Genomic DNA, 21,177 nt, shown 5'->3' on the forward strand with positions numbered 1-21,177 from the left:
GTCTGCATCCATCTCACGGACGTTTGCAACATACGCTGCGCGGTGGCATAAAAAGTCCGTGTGAAGCATGGACGGCTACGGCGCAAACATGCTTCCGGGCGGATCGTCGACTTAAATTTTTCCAGTCGACCTATTTTTATAGTCGACTTAGTCAACTTTTTTTCCCCCAGCCCTACTATATTATGCTCACAACCTAATCATGGTTCATTAAAGGTTAATAATATGCGACAACTCTACTGTAGCTTCATTAATTAAGTGTAAATGACCAAGTACAAAAAGTTCTCAAACCATCACAATACCTAACAATTTACTTATTAGATTATTAGACCAAACTATTAAGTGACAAAACTGATGATAACGTTCTGTGCAAAATAAGTGTCTTGATTTTTATTGCTTTAGTCAAACGTATACACAGAACCCCTAAAAAAAATAAAAATAAATAAAAATAAAAAAATACGTACATTAGTACATTATTTGGCAAAGTTTGCATATTCAAATATACAACAGGGACGTACAAGATTTATCTAGTCCGGCCCCTGTCTAGTTTTTTTTTTTAAGTATACTAACATAACATATCACATTAGACTATTAAAATACAACATATGCACTTATAAATGTATCAAAATACTGAATGTTGAGAGAACTCTTACCATTGAAGACCTCATTGAATTCTCCTGGAGGTGCACGGGTCACAAAGTTGGCTGCAATGCGAACCTTTGAGACCAAAAACAGATGCACAGTATGAACATTAAATTTAGCTAAAATGCAGGATTTTTTAAAATTTGTATTTATGTGACTTCAAATTGGTAGTGCTGTCTACAATCATGCTTGTGTAATATATGCACATTTCACGTTCAGTGAAGCTCAATTATGCCCAAAAGATATTTTGATATCTAAGAGAGGTGGATTAGGACAAAATCATCTGCGGCATTTTAACAAGTTCCCTATTGTTTTCGTCATTCATAAACAACTGATTTGAATAAGTGCATGCTAATTTAAGGTTTGAAGTCACATTATATCACGACTATGCTTGTGTACTCCGGCGACCACCTGGTACTTTGATGACCACGTAACAATAACAATAACAAATAGGCATGGGTCTTCTTCATCGTTGGAGCTAACAAACGTTTGCTGCCCCTTTGATCCCAGGGTGTGTCTAAAACTGAACGACCTGAAATGGGGACTTGAAGTCATGTGAGGCTACCAAATATTTGAGCTGCAACTGTACCCCTCTGACCCAAGCAAACCTTCCGATTGGCTGACATGCATCCGGGTGAACGCTGACTACAAGAACCAACTGAAAATTAACAAGTTCACTCGGTAGTAATGTTGCATTTAATTCCGATGCATTGCATGCAAAAACAATAAAGAGTATACCACACAGTTATCTAGCTGAATAAATGCCGCTAGCTGGAGATACCTCGCCAGCACTTGCTAAACGGTAAGAGAATGCTATCGTGGGAATACAGTCACATTTATCATTACATTGGGTCGCCTTATCCCCCCCAGTGTGTGAGCTTTAGTTGTTTGCGGACTAAAGGTATTTAGGTTTAAATAAAAGAAGTTTCCAAGGTTCAAACCTTCTCCTCGTCTGACAGCGGTTCCTCAAAGTCAGCCATCTTGGCTCATTGTGACCCCACCTACTCGCTCGGACTGATGGAACCGATGCGTTTGGTAGGAGTGCAAGTCGAAAGGAAAGTGTGGTTGTGTTCTATCTAAAATGAAACATCACATTTCACTCTGACGAACATTTACAAGTTTCATCACCATTTAAAGGACAACAAAAACAAAACAGAGTTTGGAAGGTGTGGGGGTTTATCCCATTCAGGACTTTTATTACCAGTTACACTACTTCCTGTTGTTTCACAGGGTTTAAAAAACAAAAAATCCTTCGAAATAAAAGTATAGTCATAATGAAATATATAACTATAGACGGCTTTCAGTCAGAAGTTACAATTCCATAAAATGTTACTATCATTGGTAGTTGATTTAGTCTTTATAATGATGTTTTCCCCCGGGTCTTTCTTTATCGATTCGGCGCGGATTCCCTTTATTTTGAATGACATCAAAGGAAAGTGTTTTGATAACGCGCTCGTGCTTCATTGTTCAACAAAAGTGACGCTCAACGTTCAGACATGGAGTCGCAGGTATATGAATAATACAATTAGTAACCATAATTTACACACAAATAGATTATGCGAAAACGTGTTGATGGTGATAGTCACGCTTTGTGTTAAACTCACTTAACTATTATCGTTCAAGGCATGCTTGCTCACGGATAATCTCAAGGATTTCGTTTTTGACTGTCAGCTGCTAGACTTGACTACAGGAAGTTCCTGGTTGAAATATCCTGGTTAGATATTGATAGACAAATATGTTATTTTTCTATTTTATTTTTATTTGGCTACGTTCAGTATAATAACAGTCGTTAACTAACTAACAAAAGTTTGTGCATAATAGGTTAGGCTTTGCTGATGCACGTTCCATTCGTGCCAACTGGATACTCCCTTCCTTCGAAAATGAACATTGCATTGTTCTCCTGGCGACAAATGGTGCCAATTGCACGAGGTTTAAGTAGCTGTGGTGCGTGTTGTCAGGTGATCACCAACTCAAAGGAAATCGCCAGAGTCTACAGAGAGCTCAGCTTCTTCCCCTCACTCAGCAGGGCAGACGTGGGACCCGTCATCACCTCTCAGTATGGAGGCAAATACAGTAACATCGACACAGGTTGGTGCACTGTCAGCGTTGAAGAGTTCGCATCCCACCGTGATCACTGACATAGATTATTAATATGTGCTGCAGAATGGAGCCAATGCGATCTGGAGAGGAATGAGAATGTCAAGTTTTGCAAACAGTACATTGTGTTCCATGATGACAAGTCCGTGGTCTTTTCAGCGCCATCAGGAAACTGCACGGAGGTCCAAGGAGTGTATGTGCCAATTGTGCAGTTATATTTCAGAGGGATTGTTAAGTTCTAATACACACATTTTTTTCCTCCCCATCACGTCAGGTTACTAAGCAAAGATGCACCATCTGGGGAAATGAAGGCCGTTGTCAGAAAAAGCACAGTAAAGGGGGAGGAGAACCAGTTTCTGGAGGTTTGGTGTTTTGTTTATACTTTAGATCAATGGTGTTAAAGTCTGGTCCTAGAGGGCCTGAGTCCTGCATGTTTTTGATGTTTCCCACGTTCAATACAGCTGATTCATATTTAAGCTCATCTGCTCTACAGGAGCCTGATAATGATCCTGATCATTGAATCAGGTGCGTTGGAGTAGAAACACGTCGAAATCATGCAGGACCAGATCTTGACACGAGCTTTACAGCAATAGCTGCCATCGACCATCTAAAAAAATATTTAGCTTTAGTACCACAGTATTGACAGTGTTTAACAAAAATAATAGTTTTTTTTAAGTATACATAATATATTATTGTCTATGTCTATTAATGTTGTGAGTCTGATGTCCTGTGGTCGCATCTCATACAAGTCATAGTGATTTCTGCTTTACGTATGCATTGCAGATTGTTGGTGTTTTTACTACTGTATATGTTCCGAGTTGGGAAATCAAGGTCCAGAAAGTAAAAACCCTGCCACAGTTTGGCTTTAGCTACAGGTGCTTGTACTCAACCTGCAGGTAAACAAGGTCATTACAAGAAGCACATGTGGCTAAAACCAAATTCTTTCACTTTCTTGACCTGGTTTTTCTATCTCTGTTCTTGATCTACATTGTACTGTCATTTACTCTAGTCTTTGAACTCTACAATGACTTTATTTCTCCAGATCTGGAATAAAAACAAGATGAAAAGCATCAATCTCACAGCTTTAAAGAAGCATGGGAAAGTTTATGAAGATGGTAAGTTACTTCCATAATCCATTTCACTAAAATTATAAAAAGACTTCCTAGTGACTTTCCAATTCCTAATGCAAAATGTTCTACAGACAAAAATGTGGACTTTTACCCACAGAATAACCTCAACGTGTTTCATATCCTCAGAGCACTTTGGTTGCTTGGTCTGGTCCCATTCTGAGACACACCTCCTGTACGTGGCTGAGAAAAAGAGACCCAAGGCAGAGTCTTTCTTTAAGGTGTGTTGGCAGGGCTGCTTTGGTAGTAGATCAGGGTTCACCATTTCTGGCTCTCGAGAGTCATGCAGGCTTTAGATGATTCCACCCGCAACTGAGTCATATAAACCAGCTCATCAGCATGCTTGATAACGATCCTGATCTTTAGTATCAGGTGAAAACATTTAAAATCTGCTGACCGGAATTGGTGAACCCTGTAGTAGATTATCCCTAAAAGTAAGTAACCACCATTTTGCAACTTCAATTTAAACCTAGCATTTCCATTAACCCAAAAATAAATAAAAATTTAAAAAAACGTACAAAAGATTAAAAAAAATAATAAAAAAGTTATGTTCCTTCTTTACACAATTGTATGTGTTTGTCAGATTGATTTCACATGAGGACTGTGGTTTAAAAAAATGATGAATGCTTAATATAAATTTATAGTGTGCAGGAATAATATAGCACCACTCATGACCATTAAGCGTGATGCACTTTTTTTTTTTTTTTTTTTTTTTTTTTTTTTTTAACAGTCAAAATCAGTGTTATACTTTATAGTAAAAATTTGTAGTACTCTTGTGAGCTAAGCAATGTGTCCTTGAAGATACAACTATTCTCTGTCTAACTTTCTGATTGCAGACCGAGTCTTCAGAATTGTCTACTGTGGATGAGGACGAGACTTTGAGATCAGAGAAAAAAGAATCTGGCAAAGTAGATCCAATAAGCACTTCTGAGAGACTTGTATTTTTTTCTTCAATGTTATGTTGCTCATGCCTGTCTATTTTTTTCCCCTTCGGTTGTCCTGAAGGGGGAGCAGTTTGTCTTCTACGAGGACTGGGGAGAGGCCCTGGTTCAGAAGAGCACCCCTGTGCTCTGTGTTTTGGACATTGAGGGTAACAATGTTTCTGTATTAGAAGGAGTGCCTGAGAACATCTCACCAGGACAGGTTGGTGCACATTTGTTCCCAAATTAAATGACAAATTAACTTTCAAAGTTTTCGTAAGAATATTTTTTTTTATTGACTTACAGGACTGTCTCAGAAAATTTGAACATTGTGATAAAGTCCTTTATTTTCTGTAATGCAATTAAATAAGCAAAAATGTCATACATTCTAGATTCATTAAAAATCAACTGAAATATTGCAAGCCTTTTATTGTTTTAATATTGCTGATTATGGCATTTTTTTTTTACTCTGAGGAAATATTCTAATATTTTGAGATAGGATATTTGAGTTTTGTTTAAGCTGTAAGCCATAATCAGCAATATTAAAATAATAAAAGGCTTGCAATATTTCAGTTGATTTGTAATGAATCCAGTATGTATGACATTTTTGTTTTTTAATTGCATTACAGAAAATAAAGAACTTTATCACAATATTCTAATTTTCTGAGACAGTCCTGTATTATACAGCACAGTACACTTTTTTATTTTTTTATTTTTATTTATTTATTTTTTGTCGTTTATTATGATTTTTTTGTTTTGGTATGATTTTTAGTTTATTATAAATGCTTTTTCATTTATATTGGTGTTTTCATTTACATTTTTCCCATTAAAAGTGTTTTTTTTTTCTTTTAATTATTCTACAGCACAGTATATATATTTTTTCCGTTTCTGATGTTTTTTGTTTTGGTAAGATTTTTAGTTTATTATATATTATCATATATGTTGTTGTTGTTGTTGTTTTTTTTCCATTTACATTCATTTTTTTTCAATTAAAAGTATGTTGTTTTTTTATTTACTTATTATATAGCACAATATATATATATATATATATATATATATATATATATATATTATATATTTTTTTTTTTATTGTTATTTTTTTCATTTATTATGTTTTTTTTTGGGTAAGATTTTTAGTTTATTATAAATGCTTTTTCATTCATCATATGTTATTTTTCCATTTACATTTTTTTCCCCCAACAAAAGTATGTTTTTTTGTTTTTTTTTATTATTATATAGCATACCAAATCTACAAGGATCATACATGAATGTGTTCTAATAGAAAATCAGTTTACTTCGTTTGTTTTTGTACAATTTTTTTGTTTTGCATTTATTCAAACCGATTCCTCGAGTGAACACAGACCACCAAAGTGCTTGTTGAAACGAAAGACCTCTCTTGGTCTCTGCAGGCATTTTGGGCTCCGGGTGACACGGGTGTGGTGTTTGTTGGGTGGGGTCATGAACCTTTCAGACTTGGACTCAGGTCTTGTCCCAACAGGAGGTGATTTAATCTTCATTATCATCAACACATCATCTGTGTTCACTTCACTTGCTATGTTTAAAATAAAGTCCTTGTTTAGTCCGTCCCCACCCTTCATGTTTCTCCTGTTTCTGTCAGATCATCTTTGTACTATGTGGATCTCACTGGGGGGAAATGTGGTAAGCGCAGTTAGCTGCCACTCATATTGTCCTTCCTACTCTGGAATTGTAAATTAGACAGAGCAAATGGATATGATTACTTTAAAAAAAAAACAACTTGGTTTGCTCACTCGTTTTATTGCATGTTTTGTACCTCTCAGAGCAGTTGGTATCTGGAAACAGTACAGTCTTCTCTCCCAGGCTGAGTCCAGACCAGTGCCGGATTGTCTACCTAGAAAATACTCTCTATGGACCACACATGCAGTGTAGCCGACTGTGTATGGTAATTACACAATATAGTTGTTAAGAATACATTTTTTTTTTTTAGGTGCGAAATTGTATGTTTTTTTTTTCTTTTTTCTAGTATGATTGGTATACTAAGAAGACGTCAGTGGTGGTGGATGTGGTGAAGAGACCAGGAGAAGGTAAGTAACATTAGTTGGTCTTTTTATTGCACGCTTTTCTCATAAAGTAGTTATGAATGTTTGTGTTTGTGGTTGTCCAGATGGCTTCGCTGGCATCTATTGCATTCAGTTGCCACCTAAATGCTGGTCAGCTGATAGTCAGCGAATTATTGTTGCCTGTCCCCAGCGCAGCCGCAAGGTATTTATTTAGCGTTTCATAATACTAATTGTATAAAAATAAACAATGGGATTTTTTTTTTCTTCCTTTCAACTACATGTTGAATGTCGTTGATTTAAAGGTGGTGGTTGTTGTGTGTGTTGAAGGAGCTGCTGATGGTGGATATCAATACAGGGAGTGTCACCTCTCTGACTTCAAGTGAGTTCATACATACACAAGGCTCAACGTTACATGAATGAATGCGATCTTTCTGTATGTTTAAAAGTAATTTATGTACATGTTAGTAAAAATATTCTGAAATATATATGCACCTTCAAGCGGCATAGCAGTATTATCTTGCTTTGTCAACAACAAGCTACTATTGTTAAAAGTATGGACCTACAACGCATACATAGACTGATAGCAGACTTTTTTTTTTTTTTTCCCTCCTAAAAATCAACAGTCTTATTTTTTTATATGCTTGCTATGATGCAACACACAGCTGTGCTCAACACAGTGAAACACTTTAAAATGGAAACCTGTCCTTCCCTGGTTAGATGATCATCCAATATCGTCTCATCTGTTGTACAGTAGCTCCTATCTTCTTTATTTTTGGCATAATGACATAGGAGTGCTGTCCTGATTTATTTTCCATGCGTCCCTCGTTGTCCGGAATTTAGAATCTGGAGAAGCAAACCAAAACAGACTGGTTGTTTGAGTGGTCGCTAATGTTTTGAGGCTCGGATGTTGTAGCAGGACGTCCACCAGTCCAAAATGTCTTTGCGGTAATCAACAAGTGTATTTATAGTCAAATGTATTCCTGTGATCTGTAGAGTCTGGCATGGGAGCCTGGAATCTGCTGACTGTAGAACGAGATCTGATGGTGGCAAGCTGCTCTTCCCCAAACTGCCCTCCAAGTCTGGTATTCGTTTCTTCATTCAAGTTTTACATAGCACAACAGAGACAACACTTAGTCATATTGCTGATGTTATTATGGCACAAACCAAAAAGAGACATACTCCCAACTGCTAACCAAATCAGTAATTGCATTTTTCCACAAATTTCTGAACTAGTTAACGTTCTAGTTTATGGAATTGCTGGTCAAAAGGGAAAACTGCAATGGTTCTTGTGTCTCATGTCCAGAGAGTGGGTTTCCTTCCGATGAGGGATTCTGAAGAAGAAGTGATCTGGACTACACTGGAGGAATCTGAGGCAATACCAGAAATTGATTGGCAGATCTTGACGTTTACCCCTCCCTCAGAGCAAGACAACAGCCAATACCGTAAGAGTAAATTCTGCTTTTGGTTTGTTCCGTTTCTCTCAAAATGTACACAATTGATCCATTCTGACTTCGATACGGTCTTCTAATGGTGCAGTTTTAAATGGTACACTGACAAGTTCTCTACAGCGCAATTTCAGTTATGGTTAATTTTTAATGTGCTTGTGTGTATGTGTTTGTTTTGCCTTTGATCATTATTATTATTTTATAATATATTATGTATTTTAACATATTATTTTTCATCGTTATTTAACAATGGGAATAGGAACATGTTTCAAAGTTAAAGGTTTTGACTAATTGGTGAAAATAACACATTTTTTGTTCATGTGAACACAAAAATCTACCCAGGCTAACATAACTATAATGTAGGGCTGGGAAAAAAAGCTGACCAAGTCGGTTGGGTCGACCACAAAAATCTGCAAAAATGCATGCAAAAAAAAACACATCGGTGGCACCTCCATGTTGCCGGAACCAATATTTTGTGTTTCCGCACGGACACTTCTCCGACTGGCCATCACCAAAACACTACTAAGACGCTTCCAAGGGTTTGTGATCTCTTTAGACCAGGGGTGGTGAGATCCGGTCCTCGAGGGCCGCAGTCCTGCAGGTTTTGGATATTTCCCTTCTTCAACACAGCTGATTCATGATCAGCTCATCAGCAAGCTCTGCAGAAACCTGATAACGAGCCTGTTAATTGGAATCAGCTGCACTTTGAGTAGGGAAATCTATAAAACCTGCAAGACTCCGGCCCTCGAGGACCGCAGTTTGCCACCCCTGCTTTAGACTGAAAAGGGAGATAATTATGATGACGCGGGATACCGGAGAATGAGCTATCGATTATCGAATAACCTAATCAATAGGAGACTTGATTAAAAAAAAAAAGTCGTTAGTGACAGCACTGCTATAATGATTAAACAAATTGTATCCATCTATCAATTATCTGAACTGTTTTTCCTCACGAGGCATTAAGTATATTGATTATTTAAGTTTTGCTAATTGTCTAGACTTGAACTATTTATGGAGCATAATTCCATTTTCTATTTTCCAGCTGGCCTTGACTTTGAAGCTTTACTGATTAAACCAAAGGAGGTGAAGGATGGCGTCAAGCTGCCTCTTATTGTGACTCCTCATGGTTGGTAGTAAACATGATTTTGATGCCACGCTATTCTGAATTGATCAACTGGTTGCGCATGATTTATTTTTGATATTATGAATAAACAATTCTAATAATTACACATTTTATTTGTACAAGGCCAGAAGGTGGGATTGTTATACTATGATTAATGCATGAATGTTGAATAATAAACAGTATTTTAAATGATTTTTTGCCATAGGGGGTCCACACTCTGTGACTGTTGCGGCCTGGCTTCTTTCCCCCGCTGTGCAATGCAGGTTGGGTTTTGCTACATTATTAGGTAAGACTCCCAAAGTGTGAAATCTTATAATGTTGTGTGCCAATGCTAAAGCCAAAAATTGCCCTTAAGTCCACGACCCTGGTATATCGTGGGGAGGATGGCGATATTAAAAAAGGTCATGATATTGTGTTAAAAAGAGAAAGAAAAAAAAAAAAAAAAAAGCTCAAACTCAGGGAATAGCTCATACTAAAAAAAAAAAAAAAAAACGAGCACAATATTGTGCTATTGTACATAACAGCAATGCACAAAAACATACAATATCTAATAACAATATTTAGGCACTTACTTGTGAATGCACGCACACATTGAGTTCCTCCACATATTGACTCGATTCACAAGAATATTACATTCCCCTTCATCTGACAATTAGTGTGGATTTTAAACATAGAAGGGCCAAAACATGCCATATGAAAATTAAACTGCACTAAAAAAACAAAACAAAAAAAAACAAACCCTAACCACCAGAGGGTACTAGAAATGCACAAATAGAAATCAACTTGACATTTTTAACAGATGTGCTGCTTTTAATATCGTGACATATATTGTGGCAGTTAGAATATTGCGATATCGTGATATTGCCATTATTGTTATATCCCTACGATTGGAGATTATTTCAGCGTTTAGTCAAGTCATTTTAGTCTTTGTGATGTCAGTGATTTGGTTTCATCCACTTAGCCATTTAAAGAACCCTCATTGTAATATACTGAATATACAAGTCGTTCAATATAAGCTCTGCAAAAGTTGCTATTTTTTCAAAACTCTTCCTGCTAATTTTAAATTCTTGATTTGCACATCCATACTTTTTTTTTTGTTTTGTTTTGCTTTGCTTGTTTTCAGTGAACTATCGTGGATCGCTTGGATTTGGCCAGGATAATATCCTCTCATTGCCAGGCAATATTGGAGCGCAGGACGTCAAAGATGTTCAGGTAAATTAATAATCGGGCATTAATCAGGATTATTAATAATCGGGCATGCTTGAAGTTGAAAGTAACTCAGTTGGCAATGGTTCTTCTGTGTTTACTCCTGTTCCTAACAGTACAGATTGTTACTTTTATTGCAATTGTGAAACCCTGTCTACAATTCATTTTGACTAACTATGCATGTTTTCATGCGTTTGACCATCAGTTTGCTGTTGAAAGTGTCCTGCAAGGTGACGCATTTGACAGGCAGAAGTTGGCCGTTTCAGGAGGTTCCCACGGTGGCTTCTTAGCCTGTCATCTCATCGGCCAATATCCCGGTTACTACAAGGCTTGTGTGGCTCTCAACCCCGTCGTCAATTTGGCCTCTATGGCTTGCGTCACAGACATCCCAGACTGGTATAGTGTGACATGTTTGTTTGTGTTACTGTCGCTAGTGTGTCTCAAAGCAGTCCAGGACACACATCAAATGAAAGTACCAGCTTTTCCTCTCACTGCTGCTGTGCTTGATTTTTACAGGTGCATTTTTGAGGCTGGCTCTGACTACAGCACAGATCGGCTACATGAAGATGCTGTTTGGGAACAAATGTTGAAAAAGTCTCCAATCAAACTTGCGGCGCAGGTTTGAGCAGCGATTGTCAATCAATGGTGTGTGTGGCAGTTAACGGGTGCGAATCCATCTGTGAACATGTCGCATGAATGAATGTAGGTGCAGACGCCAGTCTTGCTGTTGCTAGGAGAAGATGACAAGCGTGTGCCCCACAAACAAGGAGTTGAATATTACAGGGCTTTGAAAGCAAAACAAGTGCCTGTCCGGTAAGCAGCTTTTATGACTCATCTGTTTTGTTCTATGAGATGTTAATTCTCTGATGCGCTGATATTTGTGTGTGCGCGTAGTTTGCTGATGTACCCGGGGAACAACCACTCCCTATCCAATGTGGATGCGGAGTCTGATAGCTTCATGAACAGCGCTCTATGGATGATACAACACTTGTATGAGTGATGGGGCTCAAATGGAAAGATGAGCTTGTCAACTCTAACAAGAGATAACAGAATACTAACAAGAGGTTCTTTCCAGTTCTTGGGACGTTTGTGAAGCCAAAGCAAATTAGTGGTCTGAGACTACAACATACCTTGTATTAATTAATTTGATTGTGTCTATGGTAGTTATAAAAACATCTTCTACAATGTGGATGATTATTTTTAAAATGTCTTAACTCTACTAAAACTTTAATAAAGGCTTTTTAAAATAAGTGTGAATGCTGTTATTATTCCATAATGTATTCATAATGTTGTGGTGTTAGCACAAATCTCGTTTGCTTTGTGGAGTTTCATTCATAATTTGTTCAAAGTCAAATAATTAGTCCTTTTATATTCTTTGCTGTGAGTTAATGTGAATTATTAGGGCTGCTTAAAAGTTTATTTATTTATTTATTTATTTTTTTATTTTTTTAATGCCCTCAGGTATAGGTAAAATTTGACTGAGCATGTTCTTGTAGTTGCATTAATTTTTCCTGGGTAATATATTATGTAGTTTTCATTAAATTTGAGTGTGAATACATGTCTTATGCCCTGAAATTAACTACTGATAAAGGATGAGATTCATACAGCAATGTTGTTAGGCGGAAGGACTATTAATTACTGTGTTGCCAAACATACCTGTATAACAATTTTAAGGAGTGAGAGCTGCTCCCTGTAAGGAAAGTTAACATTTTCAGGACTGTCTCAGAAAATGAAAATATTGTGATAAAGTCCATTATTTTCTGTAATGCAATTAAATAAGCAAAAATGCCATACATTCTGGATTCATTACAAATCAACTGAAATATAGCAAGTCTTTTATTGTTTTAATATTGCTGATTATGGCATTTTTTTTAAACTTGGTCTAAGCCATAATCAGCAATATTATTTTCTGGAATTTACAAGTCTGTTTCCACCACATTTGCACAGATTCTCGCAGAAACAAGGACCTGATGGTCTTTGAAGGGTCATGACTCATGGCGGAATCTTGAAACGGTGAAAGAGTGAAACAGCAGAATGATGAGGTCAGATGGTGTCTTGACACAGGTACAAAGTTTACCCCTGCAAAATCAAGCACCTGCAAAAAAATAAAAAAGTGCTGATGTTAAGTGTCATCAGCGCTATGACAGACAGACAGACACTTTATTAAAATAAATAAATTAATTTCATGACCATTTAACGTCCATGTAAGTGTCATTACATTATAGGTGTGATGATGATGATGAAACTGTCCAATCAACTGTCCAATCGCCCTGTATGGGGCTGGCTTGGGGCAGCAGTCCTGCCGCGCACGCGCCAACAGTTGGGAGCGCGCGCCCACGCGGACACCACGAATGATGGCAGCAGAGGTCACGCGCGCACGAGTCAGCAAGAGACAAAGCTGAACGGATGACACCGTGACCGCGATGGAGTCGTCCGTTCCGGCTGGAGCCAGGAAACCGGCCACCGGTTGATGGAAGTGAGGTGCGTCCGCGTCCGGTGCGGGTGTTCCGTGCTCTGCCGCTGTTCAACATGACTCAAACGCATGCATGACAGCAACTCTGTGGATTGAGATTAATTATTATGTAAGGCATCGGACTCGTATAGCATGTAGCCGTGCGCAGATGAGCAAGAAACTAATCCCCTTCATGCAGTTGTAGTAGAGTTGCGCGGCAGCGGCGGCGGCGCCGTTTTGCACTTGCATGCCATTAAAATAGTGGATGGGGAGTTGAAACGTTTCGCGTCCATTAGTGACGTCAGTCGGCGTTTTGTTCCAGACAACAGCTGGCTAATTTTGGGGAACAAAGGCAAGTGAGATACTTCCAGTTGCTACCTTATTTGTTTTGCTTAGTTGCCCCAATGGGTTCATTGTGCAACTTGTTAGTGTGGCTGTCAGTTAGTTGCCCATGCCAGTTCTAAACTAGTCACTGGCCACATTATTGCAATGCTGCTGTTGTCGCAACATTTTGGATGATTCCCCCCGCAAATCATCCAACAGCTAAATTCATTGTGTGCAACAATGACGGATGAGATTGACAGCTGTGTTATGAGTGACAAGCAGATTTAACCAATCACTCAGTTGGATGTTGTGCAGTGACCGCCAGCGTCCAATCCTCTTGGATTAGAGGAGGGATTAAGGTTTGGTTTTGGATTTGACTATGATTTACAGGCCATTCCAATATCTGGCCCATCAGAGAGATGCGTTTTTTGATTCCTGGTGTGTGACATGGTGAAATCCGCTTCACACTTGTGTGGTTGGAAGTTCGAATCCAGGCTCGGTTTACTGGCTTGCGTGGGTTTTCTCTGCATGGATATTCCTGTGTCCACCCACCTTCCAAAAACATGTTTCTTAGGTGATTTGTAGAATATTTGTTCATACTTATCCTGTATGTGTATGCTTGTTTGTCTGTATTTGCTCTGCCATCATCTGAAGATGAATGATAAATAGGATATGAATGATAGATTATTCTCCAAGGACCTGCTGTTTATGCTAAATAATAAAGTGCTTTGTCTTTCTTATTACCTCCCTATGATGTGTGCATGGTCCAATAATCTTGTACACTGAGCCACAAATATGAATTTGGAGTCAGGTGCAAACTTAACTGCACATCGTCGGAACTAAATTAGAAGATTCACTGCATGTGATGAACAGGAACATTCGTGGTGCCAGAAAATTATTTTTAGCCTGGATAACATCCCCTAACAACAATCTATGACATTAAGATTTTCAATTTTCATATCGTCTACTCAAGAGTTTGAATCTGACACTATTTTATGTCTGATCTGATGAGGTTGGTCTCAGGTCGTCAGTTGCATTTGTAGATGGCATCAGTGTGTCCAATACAAAAGTTCCAAAATGTAATTCTGTGAATCCAACAAGTGTTTGCTAGTTGATACTGGCTTTGGTCAAAAAGTAATTCAAGTCATTTTATTAGTTCCATTCTTTTTTTTTTTTATTTTTTTGTTGAGCAATTTTGAAGGATGTACAAAATTGTAAAACTGCACAAATGTATCAGAGCATAATCTCAAATTCAAATTTGTGAGCTACACCTATAAACCAAATGTCTTCCAGTCAATTCGATTGAATACAAATCAATAATTTAACAAACTACCACAAATATGACAAATAAAATGTAATTCTCTATTACTGCACAACGGCATGGTGAGAAAAAGGCTTCCCATAAAATCTAAAATACTGCAGCAATTTTTCCAGAGGTTCAAGTGGACATGAGTATAGATGTGCATGTGCACTTTGCTGACGATGCATAACATTTTTGTGCCATTAAGCGACATTTAGCTTTTGTACGTTTACAGTTGTGCTCGCAAGTTTCCATACATTAAGTACAACTCTAATTAAGATTCAGCATTGATTTTTACTTTTGACTGATTTCTCTCTCTCTCTCTTTTTTTTTTCTCCTTTGTCAAGGATCCATGATGTCCGGTCCTGTACCTGAAACCAAGTCAGGTTGGGTTGCTGTACTTGGGAGCACTGTTGCCTGTTGCCCATGGCAACCTCTTTCTGTTATTAGGACAAAACACTGTAAGTCTCATGCTCAAGCCCTCATTAAATCCACGATGGGCAGGTGAAAACCGAGAGGCCAGGAGTTGGCCCTATCATCCACGCTAAATCCATAAAGGGATACAAAACCATTGACCTTAAGTGTATCGTAAACATGCCAAACTCAGCCGTATAAAAATGCCTCTAAATATTCGAGCCAAGCCGACACAGAAGCTGTCTGCCGCGTCAAAGAGCAGCGGGCACGCAGATGGCGCTGCATCTCATTCACACTTTGCAAGGTCTGCAAAACAGGCCAAAGGTAAACAAGCCAAGACCAGTTCAACACCAGGCTGCCGCTCCGGACTAGAGCCCGGCTCAGTGTCCACGCCCGTTTCCAAAACACCAGGAGGTCAAGGATCAATGTCAAGGTTGAAGAAACCTGCCGTAGCAACGCATACAAAGGAGACGTGTGGTTCGGCAACAGCCCCAGGGGGGAAAACTCTGTCCATGGAAAACATCCAGTCTTTAAATGCGGCTTACGGCACTTCGGGGACATATTCATGTGAGCGGGATTGTTTGGAACCTTCTGGAAGTTACCCGAAAGGCACCATGACACTTGGAAGGAACACCAGCCGCTTCTCCTACAGCGGCCGCGGCAATGGTGTGGGCAGCAGCCCAAATATCAACGCCACCGACCACGATCACCTGTCCAACCACTACGGCAAAGACCAACACTTTCGCGCCGCACAGCGGCAATCTGGGAGACGTCCACAGGCGCTGGATTCCACTAGTCACCAAGAATCTCCCGCATCGGATCTGCAGGCTCAGCTGAGAGAGCTTCAGAGGGAAAATGACAGCTTGAGAAGAGAATTGGATGGAAGCAAGGATGGAAGGACAGGTTACGGTTTCAACAATGTCAACTTCTGGAGTCCGGACGTCAAGAGAGACAAAAGCGTTAGGCGGGAGGATGGTCCGAGGACTTCCACCCTGAAGGACTCTTACAGGGCAGATCAAGATAACATTCAGGTAAGTCATCGGCATTTTTCATTTTTTCTTTTCTTTTGAAAGAATTATTCAAATACAGGGAGTCCTCGTCCTCGAGTTAAGGCGCACTCGACCTAAGGCGTTTCGAATTTACAACGGTTACGCCCGGTCCGCCATTTTGGCCCCATCCGCCATTTTGGCTCCTTGTTCGCCATATAGCCCACAGTGTTTTCCCCTCCTCCGCTATTTATGCTGCATTCGAGGATGGTCGGAAGTTATAATTATCAGAGTTGTTTTTTCCCAGTTCTGACATGAATGAGGTTTGAGGCAAAAGTAAATAGCCAAAATGGCGGATAGTGCTAAATAGTTTTTTAATTTGGTCTTCAAAACTCATTTTGACCTCCAACAAACTTTTTGCAATTTTGCTTCATTTAGTCTTTTAATCTTATTTCATAAGCATTCCATACAGTTAAGTAGGTCGCCGTATAATTTAATGCAGGGAGATAGTCGGGGTCCTTTTTTTTTTTTTTTTTTTTTTCCCCCCTCGACTTCGCAAGTGGAATCTCCAAGTTCAAGGGGGCGTTCCCATACACACTTCCTGGTTTGAATTTGGAAAAGGCCGACTTCCGACTATCCTCGAATGCAGCATTAGCCCTTAGCTAGTGCTAGCGCTTGTGCATTTGTGGGAGTATCCTTGGCTTTTTCGCCCTCTTTTTTTTTTTTTCATGGCCCCAGAGAAGAAGAAAGCTACATCTTCTATCAATGTTGGTCCAGCCAAAAGAAAAGCAATTACCATGGAAACGAAGCTAAACATCATAAAAAGATCGCAGAAAGGAGAGACACCGAGGAACGTCGGCAAAGACTGGGCTTCAGTCGGACAGTCGTATGGTTTCTTTTTTTTTTTTTTTTTTTTTTTTACTTTAAAGTATTTTAGATTTTTTTATGCAAATTATTTTGATATAGGGAAATTCGACTTAAGTCGAAATTCTAGTTACATCGCTAGCGTAGGAACGTAACTCGAGGACTCCCTGTACTACTGTACGAACCACGTTTTCACATCCTCGGAAATGTTCCTGCACTCTGCACCAAATGAGTCAACAGGGACATCAACAGTGAGTCACATTCACACAAGTAAATCTGTCTTATTTTGTGTTTGTGTGTCTCATGTGGACATCACACCTCTTCTCATACCTCCTGTGTACCCGCCGTCAAGGTGGCAAAGAACAGCTACTTTCCAGTTCCCTTGGAAAGATGTTTTCAAGGCTGAGAGCGACGAGTTTCCATGGGAACGGGGCTTCTTAGTGTTTGCCAGACTCTGAGGCAGTTTAGCAGCTACTCCCGAAGGCAATCTTGTAATGGAACAGATTAAAAAATACTTACACATGAGTGGAATTTTCACATACTTTTGTTACAGTTAACAAAAACTAAATAACTAAAACTAAAATTGAAAAATGAGGAATGAAACAAAAATGATTTCAGAAAAAAACAAATTACATCTTACATTTATAAAATTAACTAAAACCAACTATGATTGTGGTAAAAATCTCCTTTGTCAATGAATATGACGCAAGCAAGAGCTTTCTGGGTTCATTAAAAAAAATTCTCTGTATACAGTACAGTATTTTTAAAAAGAACTAATACTACAACTAATAAACACGGAACTAAAATGAAGCATATAAAAATGTTAAACGAACTAGTCTACTTTAAAAAACTAATACAATTAAAACAAGTCACAACAAAATAAAAATAATACAATAAAAAAAAAACTAGTATAACATTACTTTTATATTTGTGGCAACTTTCACTTTTTCTCCACTACATTTCCTAAATAAGACTTTCACACTGATAAATTAACTTATGATAAATTGGCCACTTAAATTGGAACAAAATATAGAATTCAAAAGTCAGAACATGTTACTGTGTTATACTAATTTGTTCTTTATTATTAATTTAACTTTACAATTCCCTCCTGGTTGCCCCTCTGGCTTTATGAGAATTGAGAAATAATATAGTATAAAGGACTAGGCCGGCCGGTGAATAGCAAAAATCCACCTATAATTGGTGCCCATTGCAAATCATGACAAAAAAAAAAGTGATGATGAACCTTGTGTGTTTGCCATGAAAATTGAGAAAAACAACAAAATGAAAACATTTTTTCAACACTTTTTTTGGAGTACTACAAAAAGCCGTGATGAAAATTCAAAATTGCATGTTAACACCAACTTTTTGTCATTGACATTTTAGCAAACAAATGTATTTTATATACAGTAGTTTTCCTCAAATGTTTAAAGTTTCGATTTAATCCAGGGGTGTCAAACTCAGGTTAGCTCAGAGGCCGCTTGGAGGAAAATATATTATCAAGTGGGCCGCATCGGGAAAATAACGGTATATAACTTAAAAACAATTGCCGTCATTTATACGCAGATTTTTGTGGACTGGCCCTAAATTACGGAGCTCAACTGTAATCATATTGTTCTGAAAAATAACACGAATGCAAATTGAATGCGGCAACACTTTGCTGGTATACGTTCCGGACGCGTTAAATCGACCTGTTTTGCATATATATTGTTCCCAGAATGCATTGCATGGTGCAGTTAATGATGTTAAAAGGACGTTAATCCTCGTCATATTTATTTGTGTTACCAGTAATTGAATTTGTGTTTTTATTTTAACACGTTTAAGTCGGTGTATGATTACAAAAAAAATAAAATAAAATAAACAAAGCGTTGTTTAAGCGTTGTTTTTGTGTGTAAAATAATGCCATCCAGGATGACGATTCCCCGTACAAGTTGCATTGCTCATCTGAGGACTGCTTGTGAAATTACAAATCTATATGTTTTCATTGTGGCCGGCTGATTAATTAGTCTGACATTACAATTACATTACATTTACATTTTTTTTTTCTTTACAAAATCATCTCGCAGATTAAACCCATTTGCGGGCCGGATCCGGCTCGCAGGCCGTATATTTGACACCACTGATTTAATCTATTCTTTATAATTCCATATCCTGTATACTACAGAGAAATAGAAAATAATAAGATGTAACCCCGTAGTCATTTTTTCTTCCAAGTGTGGCACATCCCCTTCATTATTCCAGTGTGGATGATTCACGTTGCGTATATTTTATCCTTTGAGTTACCTTGCAAAGTTGTCAACATCAGAACGGTTTCATTTGCATAAGGAATGTCACTTTCTCCCTCAGCTGTGCCAAACACACTCCCACCTAACCATCTGCTTGTACATGTGTGTACATATTGTGTGTGTGTGTGTGTGTGTGTGTGTGTGTGTGTGTGTGTGTGTGTGTGTGTGTGTGTGTGTGTGTGGCAGATTGTCCACACACCCTGACTTTGTATTTACTTCTGGCATCTTGCTGTGTACTCAAAGGGAGGCAGAAATTGGAAGGGATGTCACACACCTCCCTTCAACTCAAATGTGTCCTCAGTGCCCCTGACCTTTTGGATACGAAAGCAGGAAAATGAAGATTTGTAATGAATATCATACAGTTTTTCCTAAATCTGTCAAGACCCACCTGCTGGCGTGGGTTATCTCTCCAGTCCAGATACAAGAGTTTCTGTTAAATATGTCAGGGTGATTGAAGAATACAAATTGCCAGTGATTGGGGATCACCATGTAACGGTTAGTTTTCTCTAAGCATTAATTCTGTCATTGCCTGGTGATCAGTGTGGCAAGATCCTAAATTAGCAGGGACAGACTCCAGCCCTGAAAAGGGAAAATAGGGGTCATCAACTTTTTTGACACAGATGACAACTTATTGGCTACTAATTAATGTGAAGGGTGACCGTGTTCATCCATCCATCCATCCATCCATCCATCCATCCATCCATCCATCCATCCATCCATCCATTTTCTTTACTGCTTTTTCCTCACAAGGGTCTCAGCTGGCTATGGGCAGTAGGCGGGGTACACCCTGGACTGGTTGCCAGTCAATCGCAGGGCAGATTTCTCATGATAATTTATTAATGAATTAATTAATTACGAGAAAGTCAGAAACAGATGACTATCAGTATGCCGCACTTCATTACTATAAATTTCTGCAAGTGTTTGCATTTTTAAATGATCACTTCTGCAGCGTTCCTAGGAAATAACAATACTCCATCATTTTTTTTGTTTTGTTTTTGTTTTTGTTTTTGTTTAGAATAGGGCCACATGCTACATGTGGTCCTTGTAGATGGTCATGATGGTGTTTTATTTATTTATTTTTTGTTGGTTTGTTGTTTTTTAAGCTGTAAACGTGTTTTATTTCTCAATATATATGATTATATAGTACCTGTTCTACTGTAATAAATAAACTTAATCTTTTACCACCTCACGTTTACCTTCCATCAACATTCATTCATTGGCCAACGGAAAAAATAAAATAAAAAAAAATGAGCGTCAAATATGTTTTAATGGTTTCTGGCTATTTTCTTCTAGTTTTTGTGATATCTATATTTTTGAAAATTTATTGATTCATGTGACCTGACAAATGAATGTACATTGATCGTTACTGAAAGTCATGTTTGTGCGTTGATGTCACCTGTTTTTGCATTTGTTTGCTAATATTGCCTACTTTTCTGAATTTTTGCTTGATTTTGACATGAAACATGACTTGCAGGCTCAGGCGTCTTTTACAATATCGCATCAAAAATGAAAGTTATTGGATGGATGTCACCAACATCATAACATCTGTGTTAGCGCTGAATGTAAAGGCCATTTTCTTACGTTCTGTTCGGGCATCCGTGTTGTTTTTTTTTTTTTTTATTAATATAAATTTGTGGTTGGTATTGCGTGACTAATAGGAGGTGAAGTACACTGTGTAACTGCGACTGGTACCACATTTCAAGGCCAGGGCAAGTGTTTATTTTATTTTATTTATTTATTTATTTTTGTTTTTGAAATGGTAATATGGTCATCTGGTTAGATGCCTGAAAAACTTTCTTGGGACCAAAATGTGTGTTGACCAGTCTAATCTTCCAGTGTTTTGAAGTGAAATGTCGCCCCCTTGAGGGCAAAGTAATCAACAACTTGCTTTTAACTTCATGTGTCAGTCAAACACTTGAATGTAACAGAAGAATGTCTGTTTTGTTTACCTTCTTCATT

General features: G+C 38.2%; 3 protein-coding genes across 5 annotated transcripts in view; 2 read left to right on the top strand and 1 right to left on the bottom strand.

Annotated features, from left to right (window-relative positions):
• capza1b (capping actin protein of muscle Z-line subunit alpha 1b) overlaps positions 1 to 1,830 on the bottom strand; it is a 7,068-nt gene extending 5,238 nt beyond the window's left edge. The window contains exons 1-2 of the mRNA XM_077513537.1: positions 1,581 to 1,830; positions 651 to 714 (exon numbers count right to left, since the gene is read on the bottom strand). Coding sequence (XP_077369663.1) covers positions 651 to 714; positions 1,581 to 1,619 — 103 coding nt within the window. The 5' untranslated portion in view covers positions 1,620 to 1,830. The remainder of the gene's footprint in view (positions 1 to 650; positions 715 to 1,580) is intronic.
• Positions 1,831 to 2,014: 184 nt separating this feature from the next.
• On the top strand, positions 2,015 to 11,846 carry LOC144014040 (acylamino-acid-releasing enzyme-like). 2 transcript variants are annotated; one of them, XM_077513533.1, is made up of 23 exons: positions 2,015 to 2,147; positions 2,598 to 2,727; positions 2,803 to 2,929; positions 3,011 to 3,098; positions 3,779 to 3,851; positions 3,993 to 4,084; positions 4,700 to 4,771; positions 4,869 to 5,006; positions 6,193 to 6,284; positions 6,402 to 6,442; positions 6,583 to 6,704; positions 6,786 to 6,846; positions 6,927 to 7,024; positions 7,150 to 7,201; positions 7,816 to 7,904; positions 8,126 to 8,264; positions 9,310 to 9,393; positions 9,596 to 9,676; positions 10,514 to 10,602; positions 10,802 to 10,992; positions 11,113 to 11,215; positions 11,303 to 11,409; positions 11,491 to 11,846. In XM_077513533.1, exons 1-23 carry the CDS (start codon positions 2,136 to 2,138, stop codon positions 11,594 to 11,596), a joined length of 2,187 nt encoding a protein of 728 aa, XP_077369659.1. In that variant the 5' UTR covers positions 2,015 to 2,135; the 3' UTR covers positions 11,597 to 11,846. The 2 variants fall into 2 exon arrangements, with proteins under 2 accessions (XP_077369659.1, XP_077369658.1); XM_077513532.1 differs by lacking the exon at positions 2,015 to 2,147 and having other exon boundaries at positions 2,505 to 2,727.
• A 1,027-nt stretch (positions 11,847 to 12,873) lies between these two features.
• The window catches only part of LOC144014045 (ERC protein 2-like), a 168,839-nt gene continuing 160,535 nt past the window's right edge, over positions 12,874 to 21,177 (top strand). For both annotated transcript variants that reach the window (XM_077513538.1, XM_077513539.1), the window contains exons 1-2: positions 12,874 to 13,077; positions 15,020 to 16,117. In XM_077513538.1, the coding sequence (XP_077369664.1) occupies positions 15,290 to 16,117 (828 nt within the window). In that variant the 5' untranslated portion in view covers positions 12,874 to 13,077; positions 15,020 to 15,289. The remainder of the gene's footprint in view (positions 13,078 to 15,019; positions 16,118 to 21,177) is intronic.

This window comes from Festucalex cinctus, chromosome 2, assembly GCF_051991245.1.
Source record: "Festucalex cinctus isolate MCC-2025b chromosome 2, RoL_Fcin_1.0, whole genome shotgun sequence".
Classification (NCBI taxonomy): Eukaryota; Metazoa; Chordata; class Actinopteri; order Syngnathiformes; family Syngnathidae; genus Festucalex; species Festucalex cinctus.